The sequence below is a fragment of the Phalangium opilio genome, unplaced genomic scaffold, assembly GCF_054372755.1.
Source record: "Phalangium opilio isolate 3A_F unplaced genomic scaffold, DU_Popi_V2 ptg000079l_1, whole genome shotgun sequence".
NCBI classification, from domain to species: Eukaryota; Metazoa; Arthropoda; class Arachnida; order Opiliones; family Phalangiidae; genus Phalangium; species Phalangium opilio.
The window spans coordinates 9,536,207-9,560,061 of NW_028324187.1; the positions used below are offsets into that span (position 1 = coordinate 9,536,207).

The 23,855-nt window shown below is 38.7% G+C and overlaps 4 protein-coding genes and 1 long non-coding RNA gene across 12 annotated transcripts; 3 read left to right on the forward strand and 2 right to left on the reverse strand.

The window, feature by feature from the left end:
* Nucleotides 1-1,367: 1,367 nt before the first annotated feature.
* On the forward strand, nt 1,368-5,910 carry LOC149654814 (uncharacterized). 5 transcript variants are annotated; one of them, XM_089846475.1, is made up of 9 exons: nt 1,368-1,510; nt 1,668-2,201; nt 2,310-2,723; nt 2,999-3,415; nt 3,471-3,642; nt 3,721-4,045; nt 4,213-4,409; nt 4,487-4,804; nt 5,158-5,910. In XM_089846475.1, exons 1-9 carry the CDS (start codon nt 1,490-1,492, stop codon nt 5,235-5,237), a joined length of 2,478 nt encoding a protein of 825 aa, XP_089702601.1. In that variant the 5' UTR covers nt 1,368-1,489; the 3' UTR covers nt 5,238-5,910. The 5 variants fall into 5 exon arrangements, with proteins under 5 accessions (XP_089702601.1, XP_089702602.1, XP_089702598.1 ...); XM_089846476.1 differs by having other exon boundaries at nt 3,023-3,415; XM_089846472.1 differs by having other exon boundaries at nt 3,471-4,045.
* On the reverse strand, nt 1,439-20,170 carry LOC149654815 (uncharacterized). 2 transcript variants are annotated; one of them, XR_016370743.1, is made up of 3 exons: nt 19,339-20,170; nt 18,906-19,241; nt 1,439-2,760 (listed from the first exon to the last, which is right to left on the reverse strand). It is a non-coding gene; the product is annotated as an uncharacterized LOC149654815 (long non-coding RNA). The 2 variants fall into 2 exon arrangements; XR_016370742.1 differs by having other exon boundaries at nt 18,906-20,170.
* On the forward strand, nt 6,559-13,800 carry LOC149654816 (villin-1-like). 3 transcript variants are annotated; one of them, XM_089846471.1, is made up of 22 exons: nt 6,559-6,736; nt 9,135-9,214; nt 9,734-9,808; nt 9,892-9,930; nt 10,005-10,070; nt 10,140-10,270; nt 10,333-10,549; nt 10,628-10,735; nt 10,808-10,917; nt 10,983-11,061; nt 11,132-11,230; nt 11,362-11,518; nt 11,590-11,828; nt 11,894-11,980; nt 12,047-12,118; nt 12,184-12,384; nt 12,454-12,509; nt 12,570-12,663; nt 12,728-13,054; nt 13,114-13,182; nt 13,249-13,374; nt 13,437-13,800. In XM_089846471.1, the coding sequence occupies exons 2-22, from the start codon at nt 9,143-9,145 to the stop codon at nt 13,548-13,550; spliced, it is 2,538 nt and encodes an 845-aa protein (XP_089702597.1). In that variant the 5' UTR covers nt 6,559-6,736; nt 9,135-9,142; the 3' UTR covers nt 13,551-13,800. The 3 variants fall into 3 exon arrangements, with proteins under 3 accessions (XP_089702597.1, XP_089702596.1, XP_089702594.1); XM_089846470.1 differs by lacking the exon at nt 6,559-6,736 and adding an exon at nt 8,767-9,064; XM_089846468.1 differs by lacking the exon at nt 6,559-6,736 and adding an exon at nt 8,767-8,957.
* On the forward strand, nt 15,809-17,449 carry Orc4 (origin recognition complex subunit 4). Its single transcript, XM_089846477.1, has 2 exons — nt 15,809-16,851; nt 16,921-17,449. The coding sequence occupies exons 1-2, from the start codon at nt 15,937-15,939 to the stop codon at nt 17,344-17,346; spliced, it is 1,341 nt and encodes a 446-aa protein (XP_089702603.1). The 5' UTR covers nt 15,809-15,936; the 3' UTR covers nt 17,347-17,449.
* On the reverse strand, nt 17,445-18,679 carry LOC149654818 (uncharacterized). Its single transcript, XM_089846479.1, has one exon. It carries the CDS (start codon nt 18,386-18,388, stop codon nt 17,624-17,626), a length of 765 nt encoding a protein of 254 aa, XP_089702605.1. The 5' UTR covers nt 18,389-18,679; the 3' UTR covers nt 17,445-17,623.
* Nucleotides 20,171-23,855: the final 3,685 nt, after the last annotated feature.

A 23,855-nucleotide genomic window follows, 5' to 3' on the forward strand; every position in this document is an offset into this window, starting at 1 on the left:
TCAAGATTTCCTTCTGACTCTGGTGGTGTCGTAAAAGTAAGGCTACGCCCAAAATCCTCAAATATCGTTGTGTCCGACTCGGAAGACCTTGCCCAAAAATTTTATTACTTGTCGGTCGGTGGCTGCGATTTTAAGCGGGGTTTCGGCCGACCCTCCCGGTACTCGATCTCGCCTACCACCCGCTAACCTCTCCCCCTTTGGGCGCGTGGGTGGTGACCATCATAGCCTCGGCTCAGCCTCGACCTCTACGGAGCGGCGCGCCAAAACGAGAAGAGCAGACGACACCAACCCCTTACCCACCCAACCCGCTCTAATATACAGGGTGTTGGTATAAGAGGCAGGCGACCCATAAATGTACAGGGGTTGCAATAAATAGGTCAGGGCTATCTTAAATTCAAAACATTGATTATTTCCTAGTTTTCGTATTTTGAAAAGTTTTCCAAATGTATGGTATTTTTAGAATGAATGTAAATTCTTTTATCACTTTCTTATAAATTTGGAAATAGGTCCACTACGATACGATACGATTTCTTAAGAGTTTGCTTTTGTTAAGATATGTTAAAATTTGGGAGAGGCTGGTATATTTTGCGCCAAAACTTTGTGATAAGATAAGGGTTTACACGCCCAAAGTATTTTTCGGTTGCCTCTCTAGTAGAAGCAGTCAAGCGAGTTTTCCAGCCTCTTTCGGGGTAAAAATAACCTTAGGGGCCAATAAAGGGACAGCCTCACCGCGCTGGTTTAACTTCCTCCATAGACATTGTAGTCTGGGTCTAGTCGGGTTGATGGATAGGAGGTCTGAGAGTCTTTCTTTAAAGGGGTGGGTAAAATCGTGGGAACTCGGAGTAGACAGATGTTGGAGCCAGGCGGATTTTCCTTCTATTCCTCCAGCTAGGAGGGTTCCATTTTGTAATCAGTACCTCTACACAGTTAAGAGTCCGGGGCGGGGGATGAAGGTTCCCCCTTTCCCGTTCGAGAAACGCGAAAAGCAACGTAGGTAGTAGCGTCCTCGATTTTTTTTCAACCCCCTTTTCCCCCCTGCGCGCGCATGACGTTCACGCCTAGTACGAACCGCCTTCCCACGGCTTGACTACCAACTAAAACCGATTTACCACCTAATATCCTCGTAAGAATCCGCACGAAGATTAAATCCCTTTGAAAATTAGAATTAAATAGTTACTTATGATTATTTTCGCGGTGACATTGCTTTTACGAATATCATAGTTGAAGATTAATTCGATTTGGAATGCGCGTTTAACGTTAGACTTTTCTTTTGGAACTACTTTCTGGGGCGTAGGGATTTGGTCCTTCAATACTAGGGGTCTGGGAGAGAGAATTTGGGCGAGTTTTCTCTAGCATTCGAAGATATTCTCGCGAGGTTGATCTTTAATGGCGGTCGTTGTAGAATGAGTGCATCGGGAGATTATCGCGAAAATGGTCCGAATCCGACAGATTTCGGATCAACTTTAATCCAGGGTGGATTTTGAAAGATATGCCCGCTAATACGTCACAGGTGAGTGCCAGAGAGTGAGATGGGCCCTAGTTAAGTTCCGGGTACTCCCTCCGAGGGGACCTCCCTCCCCGCTTTTTCTAGAAAACAATATGGCGGATGGGTTGTCGGGTTGACACCCCCTTCTACGGCATTGACCCCGCCTTTACCGCTTTTACAGCCTCGACCATCTCCTTTGGCTCTTTTAGCCGCTACGTGTAGTAAAATTGGTGAAGAAAGTGCCCACGCCCAAGGATTAACAAACTCCTCAACCGGCCTGAAAGTTTACGCGCAGACAAATACGCGAATTAATAATCAAGGGCCTTTAGGGCCGGAAGCCGAAATCACGGCGTCGGCCGCGACCGCCACGGCCGGTCCCGGCGGGGCTCAGGCGCATTACGTCCCGGTACAGTCCGCCGGGGCGCAGACTTTGGGCGTATTGAACCCCGACGGTACCGTGACCCCCGTAACGAGCGTGGGGCACCCCGCCCAGGGGGCCGGCAACCAACAAACCCTCAAGACCATCTCCGTGCCCACTTCAGCCGCCCAGAACGTCAACGGGCAGGTCTACGCCACGCAAACGGCCGGTGGCAATCTTACCTACAATGTCATCCCTCAAATTCAAAACATACAAATTGATGGCCAAGAAACATCAGCCCTCTTCATACCATCATCCTTTACTGGACAACAAACTATTCAAATTGGTGGAAATCAAGTAAGTTTCGAATTTTGACTATTCCTAGCTTGTTAAGTAATAAATCGGGAGAACCCACGTGACTAACAGGCTAGCGGGGTGTAACTCTTTATTACATTGTCCTTGTAGACAATTTTTACGGGGCCAAATGGACAGACATATATCAGGGCATCAGCAGCGCCCCAACAAGCCACGAACAATTCGGGCCAAAATTCCGTCCAAGCTAATGGTCAGGCTGGGACGGCGGTTGTTCAGAACATGGGATTGGGAAACAACGTGACCTTCGCGCAGATCGGGGGTCAAAACGTGGCCATTCGCGGGGGTAACGTACTACAGGCGGTTCAATTACCAATGGGAGCCGCGGCCGTCCAACAAACTATTCCCGTGCAAGTACCCATCTCGACCTCTAATGGACAGACTATCTTTCAAACTATACACCTCCCAGTGCAAACAATGCAGACAATGTCCGCGGGAAATGTTCTTACCTCGGGACAAATGACGGCGCAAGTCGTTTCGCCTCAGATGCAAGGACAAGTCGCTCAGGTGAGCTTTCCGACAACTTTTTTCCATCCATAATTACCTAGAAATAAAAATAAAATCTATTTTAAACAAGTACTTTACGATTCCCCAAATCTTAAATCTAACCAGAAGCGCATACTTCGAAGTAAATACTAATATAATCTACTCTTTCTTTTCTTCCCCCTTTTTTTACGTCATCGTTCATCACGTGTCACGTTATAATTTATTTTCACCCTTCTCGTTTAATTCGTCGTTTCCCCCTCCGCCCCCCGTCTTGTTTTGTTTTGTTTACGAAAAAGTTTGGTTCGGGTTTATCTCTTCAGATGGCTTCTCAGGGCCAACTGCAACAAGTGCAAGTAGCCACGCCTATTCAGATGACGCAGGCGGCGACGAGTCAAGCTAACCAATCAATGTCACAGGCTTCGACCTCAACTACCTGGACAACTACGTCGGGTTCTCAAACTACCACTAGTACTCAGGCTGATAATGGCCAAGGTGGTACCGCGACCTTATTGGGACAACCTTTAACCGCGATGGCTAGTTTACAATTACCGAATGGACAAATAATACAAGGACAAATTGGGCAGTTATTGGGGGCTGGAGCGGGCGCCACTTTCTGGCCAATGGGCGCGATTAATATGCCGCAGTTGGGTGGAATGAGGTCGTCAAATATCATACAAGTGCAGGGATTACCCGGTGGTCTTCAAGGAATTCAGGTAGTAGCGAAGTTTTAGTGACGGTTGATCGCGTCATAACTCAAATTATTTTCAGTTACAAGGCGGTGGTCAAGCTCAACAAATACTTCAGGGGTTAAACTTGCCTCCTGGGGCCAGTATCATCGCGACGGGGTCGGTACCAGGGATGGGGTCAGCTGGCGGTCAACACGTGGGGCCTTTAAGTCCAATGCAAGCGGTGCAAACTATCTCGGGAACTCAATTAGTCGGTAAGATGTCCAACCATAGATATTCACCATCCTCAAACAACCAGGAAGATGTTGTTCAAGTCCAATACTACTCATCAGCCCAGCAGATCCAACCGGACTTGAACGACCCGACCAAGTGGCAAGTAGTAGCCGCCACCCCCGCTCAGATTAACGCGGCCATCGCGGCGGGCGCCACCGTCACGACGACCTCGTCAGTCTCCTCCCATCCGTCCACCCCTCAACCGCAGGGATCCAATCAAAGTTCGCAGTCGACTTCGACAGATTCTCAATCCTTGACGACCGAAGTGACAATTACTCCAACCTCGAATAATGGAAATAATAATGGAGGCGGTTCAGGAGGCGCCGCCAGACGCGTCAGGAGGGTGGCTTGCACTTGTCCATATTGCCGAGACGGTGAAGGAAAGTAAGTTGTCTTTAACTTAAAAACATTTTTCAATGTTTTCCGTTCATGGATCATTCTACATGTGGCTTTAAAGTCCCTGACTTGTCAACTCCCTTTGAGCTTTTGTAGACATAATTTGTCTTTCGAACTTTAATTTTTGTTAAACTTGTATCGCCCCAAACCAACTGAAGGGTCAGTGAAGCCAAGAAAAAGCAACACATTTGCCACGTGCCTGGTTGCAACAAAGTCTACGGCAAAACGTCTCATTTGAGGGCCCATCTGAGGTGGCACACTGGCGAGAGACCTTTCGTTTGTACTTGGTTATTTTGCGGGAAAAGGTTCACGAGGTCGGACGAGTTACAAAGACACAGGAGGACACACACGGGTAAGTTACTTGGAATATTATTATTCCGTCGGTATTACTATACTTAGTTTGTCGTTATTGCGGTTCAATATCTATAGGTGAAAAGAGATTTCAGTGCGCAGAGTGTTTAAAACGTTTCATGCGTTCGGACCATTTATCAAAGCATTTAAAAACTCATCAAACTCGTAAAACGGGGGCGGTACATATGGGGGGTCCGGGAGGAACGGGCGGTGTCGTGGTCGGTGGGGTCAATGTGGGGGTCAGCCTAGGAATGTCCGAGGACGTCATCCAAGACCAAGAAGAGGAGTGCGAGGAAGGGGAAGAGAACCCTGACGAATTTGGAGGTGACAGCTGCGACCTGGCCATGTCTGTTGATGAAACTGATCAGGATAACGATCTCTCCATTAATGAAACTGGTATGGATGCTCAGGAACATAACCACCAAGCTCTTACAGCGTGATACGCACTTAGTTTGTGAAGTGGAAACAAGTTAAAACCTATTTATAACAGGGATACCACAATTATCACGACATTTTATTTTAACAAGTCCCTTAAAATCTTTTCCCTGACTACTTGTGGTATCCTTTTCCCTGACTACTTGTGGTATCCTTTTCCCTGACGACTTGTGGTATCCTTTTCCCTGACGACTTGTGGCATCCTTTTCCCCATAAAGCCTGTAGTATTTTCCCTTCCCTTCATTTTGTTATAAATGGGTTTTCATAATTAAATACTTCAAACTAATATAATATAATATAATTTATGCAAACAGCGGATGCGAATGAATATGAATTACTCGAGAACGTCATGGTTAAAAAAGAAAACGCCGCCACCGAATCTTACGTTCAATAAAAATAAATAAAATGATCCTTTTCCACTTCACCGCGACATAAAACAAGTGAAATTTTAGGAAGCCACTAACTAACAAACGAACGAACAAACTAACTAACAGACACTCGGTTCGTTAAAACGTTCTTTTAAATAAAAGAATAAATAAATAAATAAATAAATATTCCTAAAAATGAACTGTAAATAAATATATATTTCTAAGTTGACAAACTTGTCAGGGTTTTAAGAAAAAAAAAACCAATTTGAAGAAAAGAAATTATAAAAAATATACCTATATATCTACTTAGTGCCTACTACATTCGGGAAAAATGTCTGTCAACAAAAAAGCCGCCATTTTGTTTTTCATTTCGTTTCGTTTCTTTCTTTTTTTTTAACTTAATTTTATTTCTTTCTTAAATAAAAAACTTTTAATAACTTTATATTCATTCAACTTTTGCTGATCTGAATTCATTGTTTTTACGTTAAATTTTTAATTAATTTCAAAAAAACAAAAAAAAAACACAAGCCTTTGGTTTTTGAAAAAAAAAAAATGGCCTACAAGAAAATAGGCCAGTTTCGTTTTGCTTCAAAGTAAATTTGTTATTTCCCCGGGAATAAAATTTGTGATTATACCGATGTATATTGAAAATATATGGATCTCTAAAATAAAAATTGTGTATTTTCTAAAAAAAAAAAATTTGGTATTTATTTGCCTTGCAAATAGTAATGGCAATTGCGTTGTTTTCCCATAGACTGTAATAGAGGCAAACGTTTTTAATGCCATTACGTAATAAAGAGGCCTGTATGAATGAACTAACCGGAAGTTGGTGACCCCCTCCCTCTTACCTATCCCTTAATCTATAATTACTTTAGACTGGAAGGTAAGAAATACACCTGTCATCTGTACCTTTATAAGTACTGTAAGGATATGTTGATAATTTGCATGTCTAAGGTAATTTGCGATGCCCAACTTTAAGGCCAAAACGCAGTATCTTTCATATATAAACGCTATAAGTTACGACCTTTTCGCTTTCAGTCTGATAACAACTATTATCATCACCGGCGTGTTTTAGTAATTTTGAAAGTTATTCCACCTGTACAATAAAAGCGCGGAGGGACACAAATACCTCCCTCCCCCATTTTTTCCGTTAAAGGAGATGTAAAAAGTAGTACGTTTGACATAATTTTTCATCCTGGATCAGTGTTTCTATTTGACTTAGAAAGGGAAATACCTTTAATAGTAGAGGTTTAAAAATTAATCCTACCTGGATTAACGAAGTGTGTTTGTAAGGTAATTGTAGGATGGTTAACGCGCTTGCACTTGTACTTGTCCCGTTATATTTGAGGTGGAAAGAAAAGTAGAGGATAGATATTTACGAAGTTGGATAAGAGTTTTATCATAAAACCTTTTAATTACATCACAGATAAGCTTGGTGAAAGAAAGAAATTTGTAGCAATTTTTTTGCATTCAGCCTTTCTGGCAAGCCGGTAACGTGCAAGGACGCGGTGTTAAACTAAGCAAGGTAAGTGTGAAAAAGTTAATTTTATTGTTTAGTATGATTATCTATTCGAGTTTTTGTGGTTTTCTCTCCGCATTACTTATGATGGACAATGGTCAACGTAATATCATCGGTTTAAAGGGTGTAAGGAAACCACTACTACGGACTCGAATAGCTAACCCATTCTGTATGAGTACCTGTAAATTTACATGAGTCATTTTTACCTTTTCTGTATTATTATTGTTGTTTTATAATAAGCGAGCGACTAATGGCTCTGTTTCCTATTAAACTATATTAACTTCTATGGGGGCGTAACATTGAATGTCAATTCTCTATTGTATTCAGTCTAAGGAAAGAATAGGAATTTGTTAGGCTCGTGTTTAAGTATAAAAGAACTAATTCGAGTGAAGGTTCGATAATTTCTCAATCATGAACTTTCAATTGCCAATAAATGATATTAAAACTCAAATTAAATATAATTCAGTTGATAGAACTACATTAACGGTGGTTTAATTATGGTTAAATTAGAACTTAAAAAAACAAATAAAGAAATAAAGATTGAAATCAAATTCAACTTCAAACAATGGATTTATATTTTAATTGAAAATTATTTCTAGGCTAATTAAATATTTAGTTCCTTGAACTTTGAGACCAATTTTTACATTCCCCAAATTTTCAGTAACTATTTGGACCTACTTTGCAAAATCCCCTTGCCTTCATAGTCCCATTGTCAAATTCCCTGATCTGATTTTTGAAATTCCCTGATCTTATTTTTGAAATTCCCTGATCTGATTTTCAAATTCCCTGACATTTCATCGAAGTACCGATCTCAGAAACTGACGTTACTAACTTATTATCCAATCAAAACTTCAGCCTTTCCTTGTATTGGCTATAAAACAATGACCGCTGTATCCTAACTATTTTTGGGAGTTTTCGAATTTGGCCCGGGTTATAATAATAATAATACTCCCGTAGTGATAAATACCCTTAGCATTGTTAAGTTAATTACGTATACCCTATTATCTCATAGACGTTTACGATTCAAATGGAGAGCCGTTTCGTTACCGCCTTTAGTAGTTTAGAAATATCTTTACTCTGGAAGGCGATGGATTATGCCAATTAAAACGGCGCGTTCCGATATAGGAGATGCGGTTCGTTACGCCTCGATACCTTTTTTTAAATAACGAACTTTCCATGGAATTCACCTGCATTTCCTAAACAATGAAACCGAAACTCTATTTCCTCTTTATCAGCGCTTCCCATTTCAATACACGTTACTTAGAATACTAAACCACCAAATGTCCAACTCAGCTGGTTTCTCAATGCCTTTAAAAAATATAATAACGATTTTTCAAATTTGAATGAACTTTGGAACGTCAATTTAAACTCTAAGATGAAATCCCTTATTTAAATGTGTAATAGACAAGATTGTCCTCTGTCCAATGGTACTAAGTACTTGGGTCTACAACAACCCGATCTCAAGTAATAAAGGTTCGAATAAAACCAAAAAGATTTGGACTCCACGTGGTTAAGCGGTCAGAATATGGGAAAACTTTGAAACGCCAGAACTCTGGCACTTTACAAGCTACGACGAAACCCTTTGAAGGTTTGATAGACAAGATTGTCCTCTGTCCAACGGTGCTAAGTACTTGACCGCACATCAATTAACAATTTAACACGAACTCAATTTTGAACCATTATAGACAGTGAGCTAGACTTTCTTAAAAATCGCCAATGGCCATGCGAATTTTAAAATCCCAAATCCCGTACTTGTCTAGCTATAGGCCTAGTTCACTTTACAACCACCGCTATTCTGGATTCTAAGTTACTTTCTAGTGTCCTTTAAAAAAATCGCTATCTTTATGGCTTTTAAAGACAGTAGGAAAATAATTTACCTCGTCTTGCCTCTGGCATGCAAAAAGGGAGTTTCTTTAAATCTAGTAATAATAATAAAAAGAAAAACGCAATAAAATATTTGGAGGGATTAAGAACAACTAGATAAATATCCTTATCGGCGAAAACATATCCTTAAGCCATTCATTAAAACTTTGCTGTCAATTAAATATAAATCTCGGTTAAGTCGGTACCATTACATTGGTATGATGGTATCAAGTGGTATTTGAACGGGGTTAAGGGTTAAGTAAAGCGGTTTGGGGTAGGGCTATGATTATCAGTTTGTCAATTAGTCAGAAATTTTATTTAGATGACAATTGCAAGGCATTTACAACATACATTTTATCGAAAGGTGGGTGGAAGCGTGTAAAACCACCGCTAACTGATTAAAAACAAATTAATTTAATCTTTGTAGGCCTAGAACAAAATATATCTTATCTTGAATAAGCAATATCGGAGGTCTTACTTCCCTTACGAGGTTTAATTATAAATTTTCTAATTAGCGTGTTTTCTTTCGTTTTGTTTTTAGCTTTAAAAATGGCAGCTATTGATCCAGCCTTTAGACATATTCCCAAACATTCCACGTTCTTTTATATATGGAGAATAGAGGTTTGTATTTTAACTTAAATTATATTAAATGGGTCAAATAAGCGCCGCCGCTTAAAGGGAGTATGGAATGGTATCACAACACTGACTATTTAATCGATTTTAAATTAATTAAATAAAGAACGTAATAATATAATTAAAAATAACATTAATTAACCGTTAAGTTTAACTAAATTTTCTTAGTTAGTTGTCATATCATTTCAATCTCCCTTGAAAGAAAAAGAATAAATGTCACTTTTAAGTTTTAACGTAACACCTGGCATCGTTGACAAACAAATTATATTTCTGGCGATAATCAAAGATTACATTGTTGCAGTAAAATAAACATCTTTGTTTACATTTCCATGACCCCTTTATAACCAAAATTACCTGTCAAAAAGGATTTTCCTAACTACCTGTAATTTCCAAAAATTCTCTGACCTTTCCATGACATTATCAAATTAACTGACCCGTAACAACCCTAATATACCAAATATTAAAAAAAATAATTAAAATTAAAATTACAATTACAATACTATCTAGAAAATGCAAGTGGTTCCCGTGCCTAAAGACAGCTATGGAATTTTCTACACTGGTGATTCTTACATAATTGCTTGCGTAAGAATTAATAACACTCGAATTAAATATATTTAAATCAATTTAATTTAATTTAACATTAATATTTAATCGTGATTAAAAAGGCGACGGAAGGGAATGAAAAAGGATGGTCTCAAATGAAGGTACAGTACGTAACCCTAATTAATTATAATTAATTAAGTAAATGATTAATTAGTTTAAACTTAATTCTAATTAGCCCAGAGAAGCTAAAGGATACTTGAACATTCATATCCATTTCTGGTTGGGAAAATTCACCTCCCAAGTAATTAATAAAATTTAAATTTAATTTTAATTAGAATGATAATTAATTAAATAATTAATTTAAAAACAGGATGAAGCTGGTGTAGCCGCTTATAAAACTGTAGAACTCGACGATTACATGGGTGGAACTCCCATACAACACCGCGAAGCTCAAGGGTTCGAAACCAAGAGATTTTTGTCATACTTTAAAAAAGGAATCAGGTAAATTTTTCAAATAAAAATAATTATTTGATTTCTTTAATAATTATCATAATTTATTTAAGATTATTAGAGGGTGGGGTTGCCTCTGGTTTAAACCACGTGATAACGACGTTGGAACCGCAATTATTCCAAATTAAAGGAAAAAGAAAACCAACTGTTAAACAATTAGGGAGCATTTCATGGAGTTTGATGAACGATGGAGACGTGTTTTTGGTCAATACGGATGAAGCCGTCTTTATATGGACTGGAAAATATTCAAATAATATGGAAAAAATACAGGTAAAATCACCATAAGTTAATAAATCAAAGTTTCTAATGAATTAAGTTGAGTTGTTTTTTTTTTTTTTTTTAATGAAGGGTGCCAAAGTGGCGCAACAACTTCGATTCGAAGCCGGAAATAATTCGCGACCCATTATTATCGTAGAAGATGGACACGAGAAATCGTTACCCCAAGCCGAACGAGAGGTACAGTACATTAAGAATAATAATTTAACGTCAGAGTGAAATCATATTATGACTTGACCTTTGAACTTTCAGTATTTCAATAAATTATTGCCCGTAAATCAAAAAAATATTAAGAGTCATACCGAAGGAGGTCAAGATGAGGTCGTGGAGAGAAAAGTTCATACCGATATTAAGCTCTACAGGTAACGATGACATTTGACCCCGATTTCGAATGGACAATTGGTGTTTATATTAATGTTCAATTTAGGTGTTCCGACGAGGATGGTACTTTGAAAGTTACCGAGGTCAAGAATGGTCCGTTAGATCAAAGGGATTTACAATCGCAGGTATGAAAGTTGAAATATCTTTTACCGGAAGTGGACAGTAAATTTTAATCCTTTCCTGTGTGTTAATTAGGATTCCTTTATAATTGACAATGGTGAATCGGGCATTTGGGTCTGGGTTGGTAAACGCGCTAGCAACAAAGAACGTAGCGAAGCCATGAGGAATGCCCAAGTAATTAAAATAAAACTATAGTATATATAGTTATATATACTATATATATATAGTTATATATACTATATATACTATATATAGTATATATAACTGTTCAACCGGAAGTTAAACGAACAATCTTTTTCCATTAGGGATTCGTTAAGAAGAAAGGCTACCCCAACCATACGCAAGTGACCAGGGTCATCGATGGTGGTGAACCATCGGAATTCAAGTCACTCTTCAGATCCTGGCTGGACGTTAACCAAACAGTCGGATTTCAAAGGCAGATTTCCACCACGGGAAAAATAGGTCAGAAGGTCTATTTCTCATTACAAGTCGAAGTAATCACGCTAAAAAAATCTTATCTTCTTTCTCTCTAGCTAAGACAGTCCAGACAAAGTTTGACGCCTCAACCTTGCACGAAAACACTCATCTTGCGGCGGAAATGCAAATGGTCGACGACGGAACCGGAAGTAAGGAAGTATTTCACGTGGTCAATTTTGATTTGGTTCCTCTGGAAGAGAACGAAAGGGGAAATTTCTACAGCGGGGATTGCTACGTGGTCGTTTACGCTTATTCCGATGGCAAAAAGGATCACTACATCGTCTACTATTGGATTGTACGAACCATTAACAGTAGTGTCTAAAAATTGACCTCTAAACAAGCGTATCACGCCTATTTCAGGGTCTACATTCAAGCGTCGACGAACAAGCGACGGCTGCCATGAAAACGGTTGAACTTGATGACAAACTACACGGTCAAGCCGTACAAGTACGTCCAGATACGTTAATTATCATTGTTTTAGAATGTAACTGAATCGTATAATTGGTTTCAAAGGTCAGGGTCGTTCAGGGAAAGGAGCCGCCCCATTTCATGGCCATTTTTGGCGGGAAGATGATTATACTTCAAGTAAGTTAATTATAATTACAAGTTGGTTATTGGTACATCGAGTTTATCCCTTAACCGGCATGCAGGGTGGTGCAAAGAGTGGTTTCAATAACACCGAAGAAACATCGAGGACATCGGGTTTAGGTGAAAAGTATTTGTTACAAGTCAGGGGAACTTCCGAATATAACACGAAAGCGATACAAGTTGACTTCCGGGCCGGAAGTCTCAATTCGAATGACGTTTTTGTCATGGCTACTCGGGATACGACCTACATTTGGGCCGGAAAGGTAAGTTCTAATCTTTGGTCTACTTCCGAGTTGAGTAAATTTATGATAGATACTAATGATGTCATTTAGGGAAGTACCGGGGACGAAAGGGAGATGGCCAAACGAATCGCCAATGAGAATAAAAAGTAAGTTAATTTATAATTAAATATTGATTACTCGATCAACCTCGGATGTGTCTATTTCAGGGACATTGTCTTAGTTTATGAAGGACAAGAGAAAGGTGATTTCTGGGACGCCATTGGTGGAAAGGAACCATACGCCAATGATAAAAGACTTCAAGTAAATACGTCGTAATAGCGCCACCATTTTGGGGGTAAATTGAAATACTTTTCTTTTAAATCAGGATAGCAATTCTGGTTATCTTCCACGACTTTATCAAATTTCCAACGCTTCCGGTCGTTTCACGGTGGAGGAAATTATGGATTTTGACCAGAGTGACCTAGTTGAGGAAGACGTTATGTTACTAGACGCGTGGGACGTCTTGTTTCTTTGGATCGGCGCCAAGTCTAACGCTGACGAACAAAAATTCGCCTCGGCTATGGCCATGGATTACTTGAAAACGGACCCGTGTGGAAGGGACGTAAATACCCCGGTGGTCAAACTAAGACAAGGTCACGAACCCCCAAACTTTGTCGGATTTTTTGGCACCTGGGACACCTCTTTTTGGAACGTAAGAACTATATTTAAATTAATAAATGGTTTGGGTTCCAAAACTTTAATTTATCACAGAATGAGAAGACCTACGAACAAATTCGATCGGAACTGGCCGCTACTAACCCAGGGTTATTCATTTACCACGTGAGTCTATGCTTTTAAATCGGTAATTAGTAATTAAAGGCTCCTAATTAACTTAATTTACTTTAGCCCCAAACTAACGGAGGGGGTACTTCTTCGGATATCATAAGTGAATACGAAAAATTTCCATTAGAAGCCCTGTTAGTAAAAGATCCTTCCCAATTACCAGATGGAGTGAATCCAACTCAAAAAGAGGTAATCATTACTTTTGACTAATACCGTAACTCTTAAATTGTCTAATTGTTAATTAATTACAGCTGTATCTAAGCGGGGAAGATTTTAAAATTGCTTTTGGTATGTCCTATTCGGAGTTTTTAGACATACCACATTGGAAACAGCAAAATTTAAAAAAGCAAGCCGGCCTATTTTAAATCAGTAATTTCAGAAAAAAAATGCTTCCTCATTATATCAAGAATTTGACAAATGTTTCGCCAAGTAGATTGTTATCAAAAGTTTAAACTAGTCACTGCAAAACATAAAACTTTTTTAATATAAAGAATGTAACGTTTTGTCTAAAATAAATGAACAAAATTTCATTAATTTATCATAGATTTAAATATTCCATACGATAAAATGTATTTTGTTCAAACGTTTATAATATAAAAGCTAATTTTTCCGAGTTCAAAACTGTTTCCTGGGGGCCTATTCTGTAAGCTTCGAAAGCGAGTTGTCGATCGACATCTCTCTCGATCTCGAACCGAGATCTCGAAAATCACAAAAATGGTATTCTGTAAGAAGTTGTCGAACTTAAACATCTCGATTATCGACAAAGTTGTCGAACTAGATATCGACAGGGTAGTAGCTGTCGAGATCGTCTTTTCGTTTCGAGTAACCCTTCTTTCATGAGTTTTAATCTTAGTGTAAATAGCTGCCCTTCTACATTTAGCTCGCTTTGAGTTAGATAATCAAGCTAGAGAAATTTTTACGTGAATTTTACGAAGACACCGTGTTGTCAGAAGTATATAAAATTTCATATATACCTCTGGTGTTGTAATGTTAACGCCCAGGCAAAACAGTCCCCCTTAAATTTTGCAGGGACGTTAAATAAATTGCTTTTAATCTATAGCCATCTTGAAAAATGCTGCAAGAAATGTGGAATAATGTCTGCGCTTTTCAACTGATTCCCCGAACATTAGGTACACCCACCGGTACACGGTATCAAATATACAGGCTTTGTGAGTTTTGGGGTATGATTTGAAACCATATTCTAAAATGGCGGCCCAAAAAGTAACAAAGATGTCCCGACGGGCAACGATGCTGAAATTTATGCAGGGACGTTACTCTTAAGTCGTAGGTGCACATCAAGAAATATGGCTTGAATGCACGGCCATCTTGAAAAAAGGCGGCGAGAAATATAACTATCCTTTCGGAATAACGTCCTACTCTCGAAACCGTTCGACTAAAAATAAAAAGTGTCTTATGGGTTTTCGGGTTTAACATGCCGTCATCTTTTAAAATGGCGGTCGAAAAAGTAACACTAATGTTATGCCCCTTTCCTACTAGTTGGAGATAAATCTATACGTTTAGAGCAGTCGAATAAAAACTTTAGCCTGTAGATCATAGGTTATGGTTATGTAAATATTAAATAATAATATGGGATTTATTTATTTTTATTTATTTAGCAATTGGCGAGGTGGTGCGTGGTCACTGAGCCAGTAAGGCCCCTGTGTGACCGCCCTCTAAAAAACAATAATGAATATAACAATAATGAAACAGCGATACACAGCAGAGAAATAAAAAGCAAAAAAAAAAAATAACAATAATAATAATGATAATAAAAATGATAATAATAATAAGAATAATAAATGAAATCAAACAGAAAAAACCATAAAGTACTAATAATAACAATAACAAAGCGAAATTAGCCAAATTACTTTTAAATACTTATTTTTATACTGTCTATCCTACTTCAAATTAGATGGCTTAAAACCTGCAAGAATTAAACTAAACCCTCACATCCTAAACAAAAATAAACGATCTTATTTTTTTGTCCGCTAATAATAGTTTCAAGTTTCGCGCCTCCTAGAGTCCTATTATGATTGGTCCCATGAAACGGAAGTGCGTCACTCTTTCGACATCTATGCTGTTCTCGAAGATCGAGAACTCCGGTATCGAACTCGAACGATACATGTTATAGAATACCATTTTTCGTTCGAGAAGGATCTCGATCGATACGACTATCTTCGAGATCGTGTTCGCTTCGAGATCGAGATCGACATCTAAGAAAATTACAGAATAGCCCCCCTGATTATTTATCCATGGATTTACCGTTATTGGCGCCAAAATAGAATTCCCCGCCTAAAACTTCGACAATAATACATCTACCGCCATCTATCCTGGAATCCACAAACTACATAATTTTTGGCGGTAAATTTCCATGGATTTACCGTTATTGGCGCCAAAATGGAATTTCCCCCCTAAAACTTTGATAATAGTACACCTACCGCCATCTATCCTGGAATCCACAAACTACATAATTTTTGGCGGGAAATTTCCACGGATTTACCTTATTTGGCGCCAAAATGGAATTCCACGCCTAAAACACCTACCGCCATCTATCTTGGAATCTACAAACTACATAATTTTTGGCGGGAAATTTCCATGGGTTTTTAACGCCATCTATCCTGGAATCCACAAAGTACATAACTTTTGGCGGGAAATTCCCGTCGTCTGTCAACTAGATTTCGCGGGAGTTTCAAAAGTTGCGTTTACGTTGAATTGAACGACATTAAAGGCGTTTAACTTGAAAATTATACAATGTCAAACAAAAAGGTGTCAAATGAAGGTAAAATGTCACGAAGTGAACTATTTAAAATATTGAGAAAGCAGTTATCAACTAAAAAAATCATAGATTATGAGGAAATTCCAACTTCAAACATATTTAAACCCCATTTTGAAACGGTAACCAAACTTATAAACGATACCCGAACCAACGGAGAAAGTAATTCTTTGTTTATCGTGGGTCCAAGAGGTTCGGGGAAATCTACATTAATAAACAGCGCTTTTAACTACTTTGAAAACCAAAATATCAACCTCAGAATAGTGAATCTGAATGGGTTAATCCATACTGATGATAATATCGCCTTAAAAGATATAGCGAGACAATTAAATCTAAGCAATGTTATCAATGATGAGAAAGTTACGGGCAGTTTTGCTGAAAATATGTCACTTATTTTGGAAACATTGAAATCTAATGACAATAATGGAACACTGATCTTTTCAATTGAAGAATTTGACTTATTCTCTCAACATAAAAATCAGACTTTACTTTACAACCTGTTTGATTCAGCCTTAAATAGTGAAACGCCTATTGTTATATTTGGTATCACCTGTCGCTTAGATGTATTAGAATTACTAGAAAAACGTGTCAAATCTAGATTTTCTCATCGGCAGCTTTATCTCTTTGCTAACCTAACCTTTGAAGATTATATGGCAACGGCTAAACATTGGTTAACACTTAGAGAAAACACACCAAACTCAATTCTCAAAGAAAACTGGAATAATTTTGTAGAGGAATTGTTTCAAGATGAACATTTTCTAACATTGTTGAAAGAAAAGTTTGATTTTAGCCCGGATTTTACATCACTGCAGAAACTTCTATTTCCCATAATTGGACAACTTTCAATAGACATGAAAATAAGTTCAACAAACTTACTTCCAAGAAATATTAAGGTTTGAAATGAATTTTTTTGAATTAAATTTCCTCTTTATAACATAGCCCAAAATTTTGACCACTTTCAGATACCAAAGCAACTCGTGGAAAACAATGAAAATGATTCCAAAGAAACTGTAATTTGCAGTCTATCTCAATTAGAGCTAACCTTAGTAATTGTCATGATGAAACACTCAAGTATCCATGAAGGGGAACCTTTCAACTTAAGAACTATCAATGAAAATTACAAGAAACTAGTTCAGAATGACAAAACTGGATCAGGAATGAGAGAATTTCCCAAGGCAGTAGTTAGCAAAGCGTATGAGAACATGGAACGATTAGAATTAATTATACCAGTTGAGAATTCTTCAATTTTAAGTACAACATTCAAGGGTCAGAAAGATTACAGATCTATGAGATTAACATTGCAACCTAATCAACTCAGAGAAGCCTTGAAAATATATCCATCATTGCCAGCTCAATTGCAACAATTTGCCGCTAATTTAGAATTCTAGTATTTGTTTAATGTTGATTAAAACTCAAGAAGAATTAAGTCAATTTTGCTAATCTGTTAAATGTATTATTAACATTTCAATAAAAGTTTGTTTAAAAATTTCATTTATGGAAATTCTTGGTTTTAATAATATCAAAATAAGAGAATGTTACGTATTCATCTTAATACAATATTGCCAATACAGAAATGGCAATCTTTGGCCTTGAACAATATTGTATCGCTATAGATTTCAACCTTAACAATGGGTTGATGTCACATTCTACAAAGTATAAAAGTATTTAAAATCTTCTTTGATTGAAGGGCCATTGTTCTTGAGGTAACCCCAAACTTCCCAACTGACTGGGTGACAAACTTGGCAAGCCAGCAGCAGCGGCAGCTTGCCATGGAAACATGGCTGGAGGATTGGCTGCACCAGCACCAGCTCCTAACATGAACATTTGAGCAGGGGTTAATTGGGGGAAGCCCCCCGGTGCCGCTGATCCACTCATAAAGGATGTCATTTGACTCATTTGGAATGAAAGTCCACCTGGTGAGAATCTGGACATTCCCGGGGGTAATCTAACATTGGGACCATTTTGAGAAGCGACTGTTGCCCAAGTAGGGGGACTTTGAGGGGGCCAGATGGCACCCAAGCTCCCAGTATGGGAATGAGAGTGTGACACTCTGGGGGAAGAACGTTCGCTACGTTCTGGCGGTCTCTCTGAACTCGAAATACTCCTTTCATGGGAGTCTTTTCTATGGTGACGAATTAGGGCTAACCGGTATGGATTGTCATTCAATTTGTTGCCTTCTCTGCCATCGAGTTTCAAGGGTTTCCCGTATAAATTAATGCCGTTTAGAAGTTCGATCGCGTAAGGGACACTTTCAAGGTGTTTATAAATGACAAACGCGAAGTTTCTTTTGCGACCATCCTTATCTTTCGGGATATGAATGTCCTCAATTGGACCAGCTTGCAAAAATAGCTCGTAAAGAATGATTTCACTGATTTTCTCCGACAAATTTCCGCACCAAACTGTTCTATTACGGGCGGTCTCGTGATCCATCGTCGAAGATTATTAACTATATGACTAACTTAAACTTAATTATGAAAAACGTCGCAAACGCGGCAAATTTGAAGTTTCTGGAATGGCCAAGGCTAAACTATCTAGACTTATTCAAGAAGACAGACTCGTAATGATTTCAACGAGCTCTCGTGGAGGAAAAGTGAACTATCAACACGTGCTTTTTAACCACGTGTTATTGTTGATGTTAAATTTAACAAATGCAAAAAGTACTAGGCGTGTATAATTATAATACAGAGTGATTCTCGAAACCCACGCAAAACCGACAGTAAAAGGACAGCGCAAAAACCATTCTCAAACAAGCAAGGAATAGGGAGCTTACAACTGGCTAGGGGAAGAGATAGTCTGACGTCACGCAGCCCCTCTCTGGTTGGAATTTTTGCGCGTAGAATACTGTTTCCAACCGTTAGGGGAGATGAAACTCCAGTAAGAGATAGAAGGGTGTGACGTTTCAGGGTCAGAACTGTTAGCTCCCTTATAGGTTAAAATCTGGACTTACGTGATAAACTTGTATGTTGGTGATCTAATGATGAACACACAAATGATCCGAATTGTCAAAAAACGCGCACAAATTATCCGAATTGTCACAAAACGCGCACAAATTATCCGAATTGTCACAAAAGGCGCACAAATTATCCAAGTTTGGTCACAAAACACGCGTAAAGCCGTAAACACCAGAAGAAAAAACTTTCCCTCCAAAATTTAAACTCCCACCTTATTTGGCCAATAAGGGAGGTCGCGCACTTTCGCCAGGCAAAGTTGCAATAATCCGGGATCTCCGGGTCAACCAATCACGGAGTTCCATTCTTACTCCTCATTTCCCAAAGGGGTATTTCTGTATATAGTGTTTAATATAGGACTACCATAGTTCTTACTCAAATTTAGAGAAATATTTACGACAAAGTTAACGAAATTAAATTAATTACGCTCACCAACTTATCACATCACATCTTTTTGTCAGTTCATTGAGCCTAACCACTCTTATGGTAATGGGCCAAAGAGATGATCTTCTTTGAAAATAACTTATTAACTCGTAATAAACTAAACGGTGCCCTTCTCGATGTGAAATTGATTACTAATAAATACTATTTTTTAAGTCTTTCAATTAAAATAACTTAATTAATTACCGTTAATTGATTAATTACGACGGGTGATGAGAGAGCATCTCGGCGCGGTCTTCTCGACAGTCAAAAAGTTCCGTTGGGAAACTTGAGATTGGCGCTAAATTTGAAGGCCGCTCATTGGATAATGAAAATTCAAAACAACACAATCATTTTCAAACGTAATTAAGTATTTCGACTTGAATTTGTCCTATAAAATGATCGATTTTATAGAGATTTGTCAACAATTAACTAATAAATAATTCCGTTGCATTTAAAGCATTGAAATTCAGCAAAACACAACAATCTCTTCGACGAAAAAAAGCTTCTACACCTGTTTTATTCATTCATTTCACTGAGTTGAGAAAAGTACCACTAGAGTGGCTTTTGCGTTAGCCTGCCTATTGGGTACATGGGACACTTTTGAAAACATTGGGACGGACGGACAACTTCCAAGTTTATCACGCGATGGTGTCGCCATCTTGAAGCCTAGTCAAATTTCCCGCTTTTTCTTTTAGTTCCCATGGTTGCACCGGGATGGCGCCACAAGCGCGTGATATAGTGGATAATTTGGTCTTCCCGCCTTTTCGTTTAGTTCCTTTGGTTGCACCGGGATGGCGCCACAAGCGCGTTATTTTGTTAATTGTTGACAAAACTTGACACCATGGAGCAGGCTGGGAAATAGCACACTTCCTCTGGTCCAAAACCAGTTTATTAATTGCTTGGACTAATTTTTTAATTCAAGAAGTGGGGGTTACTGCTCCTCGGGACCAGTTTATTAATTGCAAATCTATTGGAGAGCAAAGGCTGGGACCAGTCCGGAGACCAGTAAATAATTTCAGACACTAGGGGGTCACTGGTCCAAAGGACTAGTTTAAAAAATATCCTTATTTCCCAGCCTGCCATGGAGTGTCAAGACATAGCCCACTCGATCGTTTAGCTTCGTTTAGCTTCGTTTAGCTTAGCTTCGTTTAGCTTCGTTTAGCTTAGCTTCGTTTAGCTTCGTTTAGCTTCGTTTAGCTTCGTTAAGCTTCGTTTAGCTTCGTTTAGCTTCGTTTAGCTTAGCTTCGTTTAGCTTCGTTTAGCTTCGTTTAGCTTCGTTTAGCTTAGCTTCGTTTAGCTTCGTTTAGCTTAGCTTCGTTTAGCTTCGTTTAGATTTGTTTAGCTTAGCTTCGTTTAGCTTCGTTTAGCTTAGCTTCGTTTAGCTTCGTTTAGCTTAGCTTAGCTTCGTTTAGCTTCGTTAACCTTCGTTTAGCTTCGATTAGCTTAGCTTCGTTTAGCTTCGTTTAGCTTCGTTTAGCTTCGTTTAGCTTAGCTTCGTTTAGCTTCGTTTAGCTTCGTTTAGCTTCGTTAAGCTTCGTTTAGCTTCTTTTAGCTTCGCTTAGCTTCGTTTAGCTTCGTTTAGCTTCTTTTAGCTTCGTTTAGCTTCGTTTAGCTTAGCTTAGCTTAGCTTAGCTTCGTTTAGCTTCGTTTAGCTTCGTTTAGCTTCGTTAAGCTTCGTTTAGCTTAGCTTCGTTTAGCTTCGTTTAGCTTAGCTTCGTTTAGCTTCGTTTAGCTTCGCTTAGCTTCGTTTAGCTTCGTTTAGCTTCTTTTAGCTTCGTTTAGCTTCGTTTAGCTTAGCTTAGCTTCGTTTAGCTTCGTTTAGCTTCGCTTAGCTTCGCTTAGCTTCGTTTAGCTTCGTTTAGCTTCGTTTAGCTTCGATTAGCTTCGTTTAGTTTCGTTTAGCTTCTTTTAGCTTCGTTTAGCTTCGTTTAGCTTCGTTTAGCTTAGCTTAGCTTCGTTTAGCTTCGTTTAGCTTCGTTTAGCTTCGCTTAGCTTCGTTTAGCTTCGCTTAGCTTCGTTTAGCTTCGCTTAGCTTAGCTTAGCTTAGCTTAGCTTAGCATAGCTTAGCTTAGCTTAGCATAGCATAGCAGAGCTTAGCATAGCATAGCATAGCATAGCATAGCATAGCATAGCTTAGCTTAGCTTAGCTTAGCATAGCATAGCATAGCTTAGCTTAGCTTAGCATAGCTTAGCATAGCTTAGCTTAGCATAGCATAGCATAGCTTAGCATAGCATAGCATAGCATAGCATAGCATAGCTTAGCTTAGCTTAGCTTAGCATAGCATAGCATAGCTTAGCATAGCATAGCATAGCTTAGCATAGCTTAGCTTAGCATACCTTAGCTTAGCTTAGCATAGCATAGCATAGCTTAGCATAGCATAGCATAGCATAGCATAGCATAGCATAGCTTAGCTTTGCATAGCATAGCATAGCATAGCTTAGCTTAGCATAGCTTAGCATAGCTTAGCTTAGCATAGCATAGCATAGCTTAGCATAGCATAGCATAGCATAGCATAGCATAGCTTAGCTTAGCTTAGCATAGCTTAGCATAGCTTAGCTTAGCATAGCATAGCATAGCTTAGCATAGCATAGCATAGCATAGCATAGCATAGCTTAGCTTAGCTTAGCTTAGCATAGCATAGCATAGCTTAGCTTAGCTTAGCATAGCTTAGCATAGCTTAGCTTAGCATACCTTAGCTTAGCTTAGCATAGCATAGCATAGCTTAGCATAGCTTAGCATAGCATAGCATAGCATAGCATAGCATAGCATAGCTTAGCTTTGCATAGCATAGCATAGCATAGCTTAGCTTAGCTTAGCATAGCTTAGCATAGCTTAGCTTAGCATACCTTAGCTTAGCTTAGCATAGCATAGCTTAGCATAGCTTAGCATAGCTTAGCATAGCTTAGCATAGCATAGCATAGCATAGCATAGCATAGCATAGCATAGCATAGCATAGCATAGCATAGCATAGCATAGCTTAGCTTAGCTTAGCATAGCATAGCTTAGCATAGCTTAGCATAGCATAGCTTAGCATAGCATAGCATAGCATAGCATAGCTTAGCATAGCATAGCATAGCATAGCATAGCATAGCATAGCTTAGCTTAGCTTAGCATAGCATAACTTAACTTAGCTTAGCATAGCATAGCTTACCTTAGAATAGCTTAGCTTAGCATAGCATAGCATAGCTTAGCTTAGCTTAGCATAGCTTAGCTTAGCATAGCATAGCATAGCTTAGCTTAGCTTAGCTTAGCATAGCATAGCTTAGCATAGCATAGCTTAGCTTAGCTTAGCATAGCTTAGCTTAGCTTAGCATAGCTTAGCATAGCTTAGCTTAGCTTAGCTTGGCATAGCTTAGATTAGCTTAGCTAAGCTTAGCATAGCATAGCATAGCTTAGCTTAGCTTAGCTTAGCATAGCATAGCATAGCTTAGCTTAGCTTAGCTTAGCATAGCATAGCTTAGCATAGCATAGTTTAGCTTAGCTTAGCTTGGCTTAGCATAGCATAGCTTAGCATAGCATAGCTTAGCTTAGCTTAGCATAGCTTAGCTTAGCATGGCATAGCTTAGCATAGCATAGCATAGCATAGCTTAGCTTAACTTAGCTTAGCATAGCATAGCTTCGTTTAGCTTCGTTTAGCTTCGTTAAGCTTCGTTTAGCTTAGCTTCGTTTAGCTTCGTTTAGCTTCGCTTAGCTTCGTTTAGCTTCGTTTAGCTTAGCTTCTTTTGGCTTCGTTTAGCTTCGTTTAGCTTCGTTTAGCTTAGCTTCGTTTAGCTTAGCTTCGTTTAGCTTCGTTTAGCTTCGCTTAGCTTCGTTTAGCTTCGTTTAGCTTAGCTTCTTTTGGCTTCGTTTAGCTTCGTTTAGCTTCGTTTAGCTTAGCTTCGTTTAGTTTCGTTTAGCTTCGTTTAGCTTAGCTTAGCTTCGTTTATCTTCGTTAAGCTTCGCTTAGCTTAGCTTAGCTTCGTTTAGCTTCGTTTAGCTTCGCTTAGCTTCGTTTAGCTTCGTTTAGCTTCGCTTAGCTTCGTTTAGCTTCGTTTAGCTTAGCTTCGCTTAGCTTCGTTTAGCTTCGTTTAGCTTCTTTTAGCTTCGTTTAGCTTCTTTTAGCTTCGTTTAGCTTCATTTAGCTTAGCTTCGTTTAGCTTCGCTTAGCTTCGTTTAGCTTCGTTTAGCTTCGTTTAGCTTCTTTTAGCTTCGTTTAGCTTCTTTTAGCTTCGTTTAGCTTCGTTTAGCTTAGCTTAGCTTCGTTTAGCTTCGCTTAGCTTAGCTTAGCTTCGTTTAGCTTCGCTTAGCTTAGCTTAGCTTCGTTTAGCTTCGTTTAGCTTCGTTTAGGTTAGCTTCGTTTAGGTTCGTTTAGCTTCGTTTAGCTTCGCTTAGCTTCGTTTAGCTTCGTTTAGCTTCGTTAAGCTTCGTTTAGCTTCGTTTAGCTTAGCTTCGTTTAGCTTAGCTTCGTTTAGCTTCGTTTAGCTTAGCTTCGTTTAGCTTCGTTTAGCTTCGTTTAGCTTAGCTTCGTTTAGTTTCGTTTAGCTTC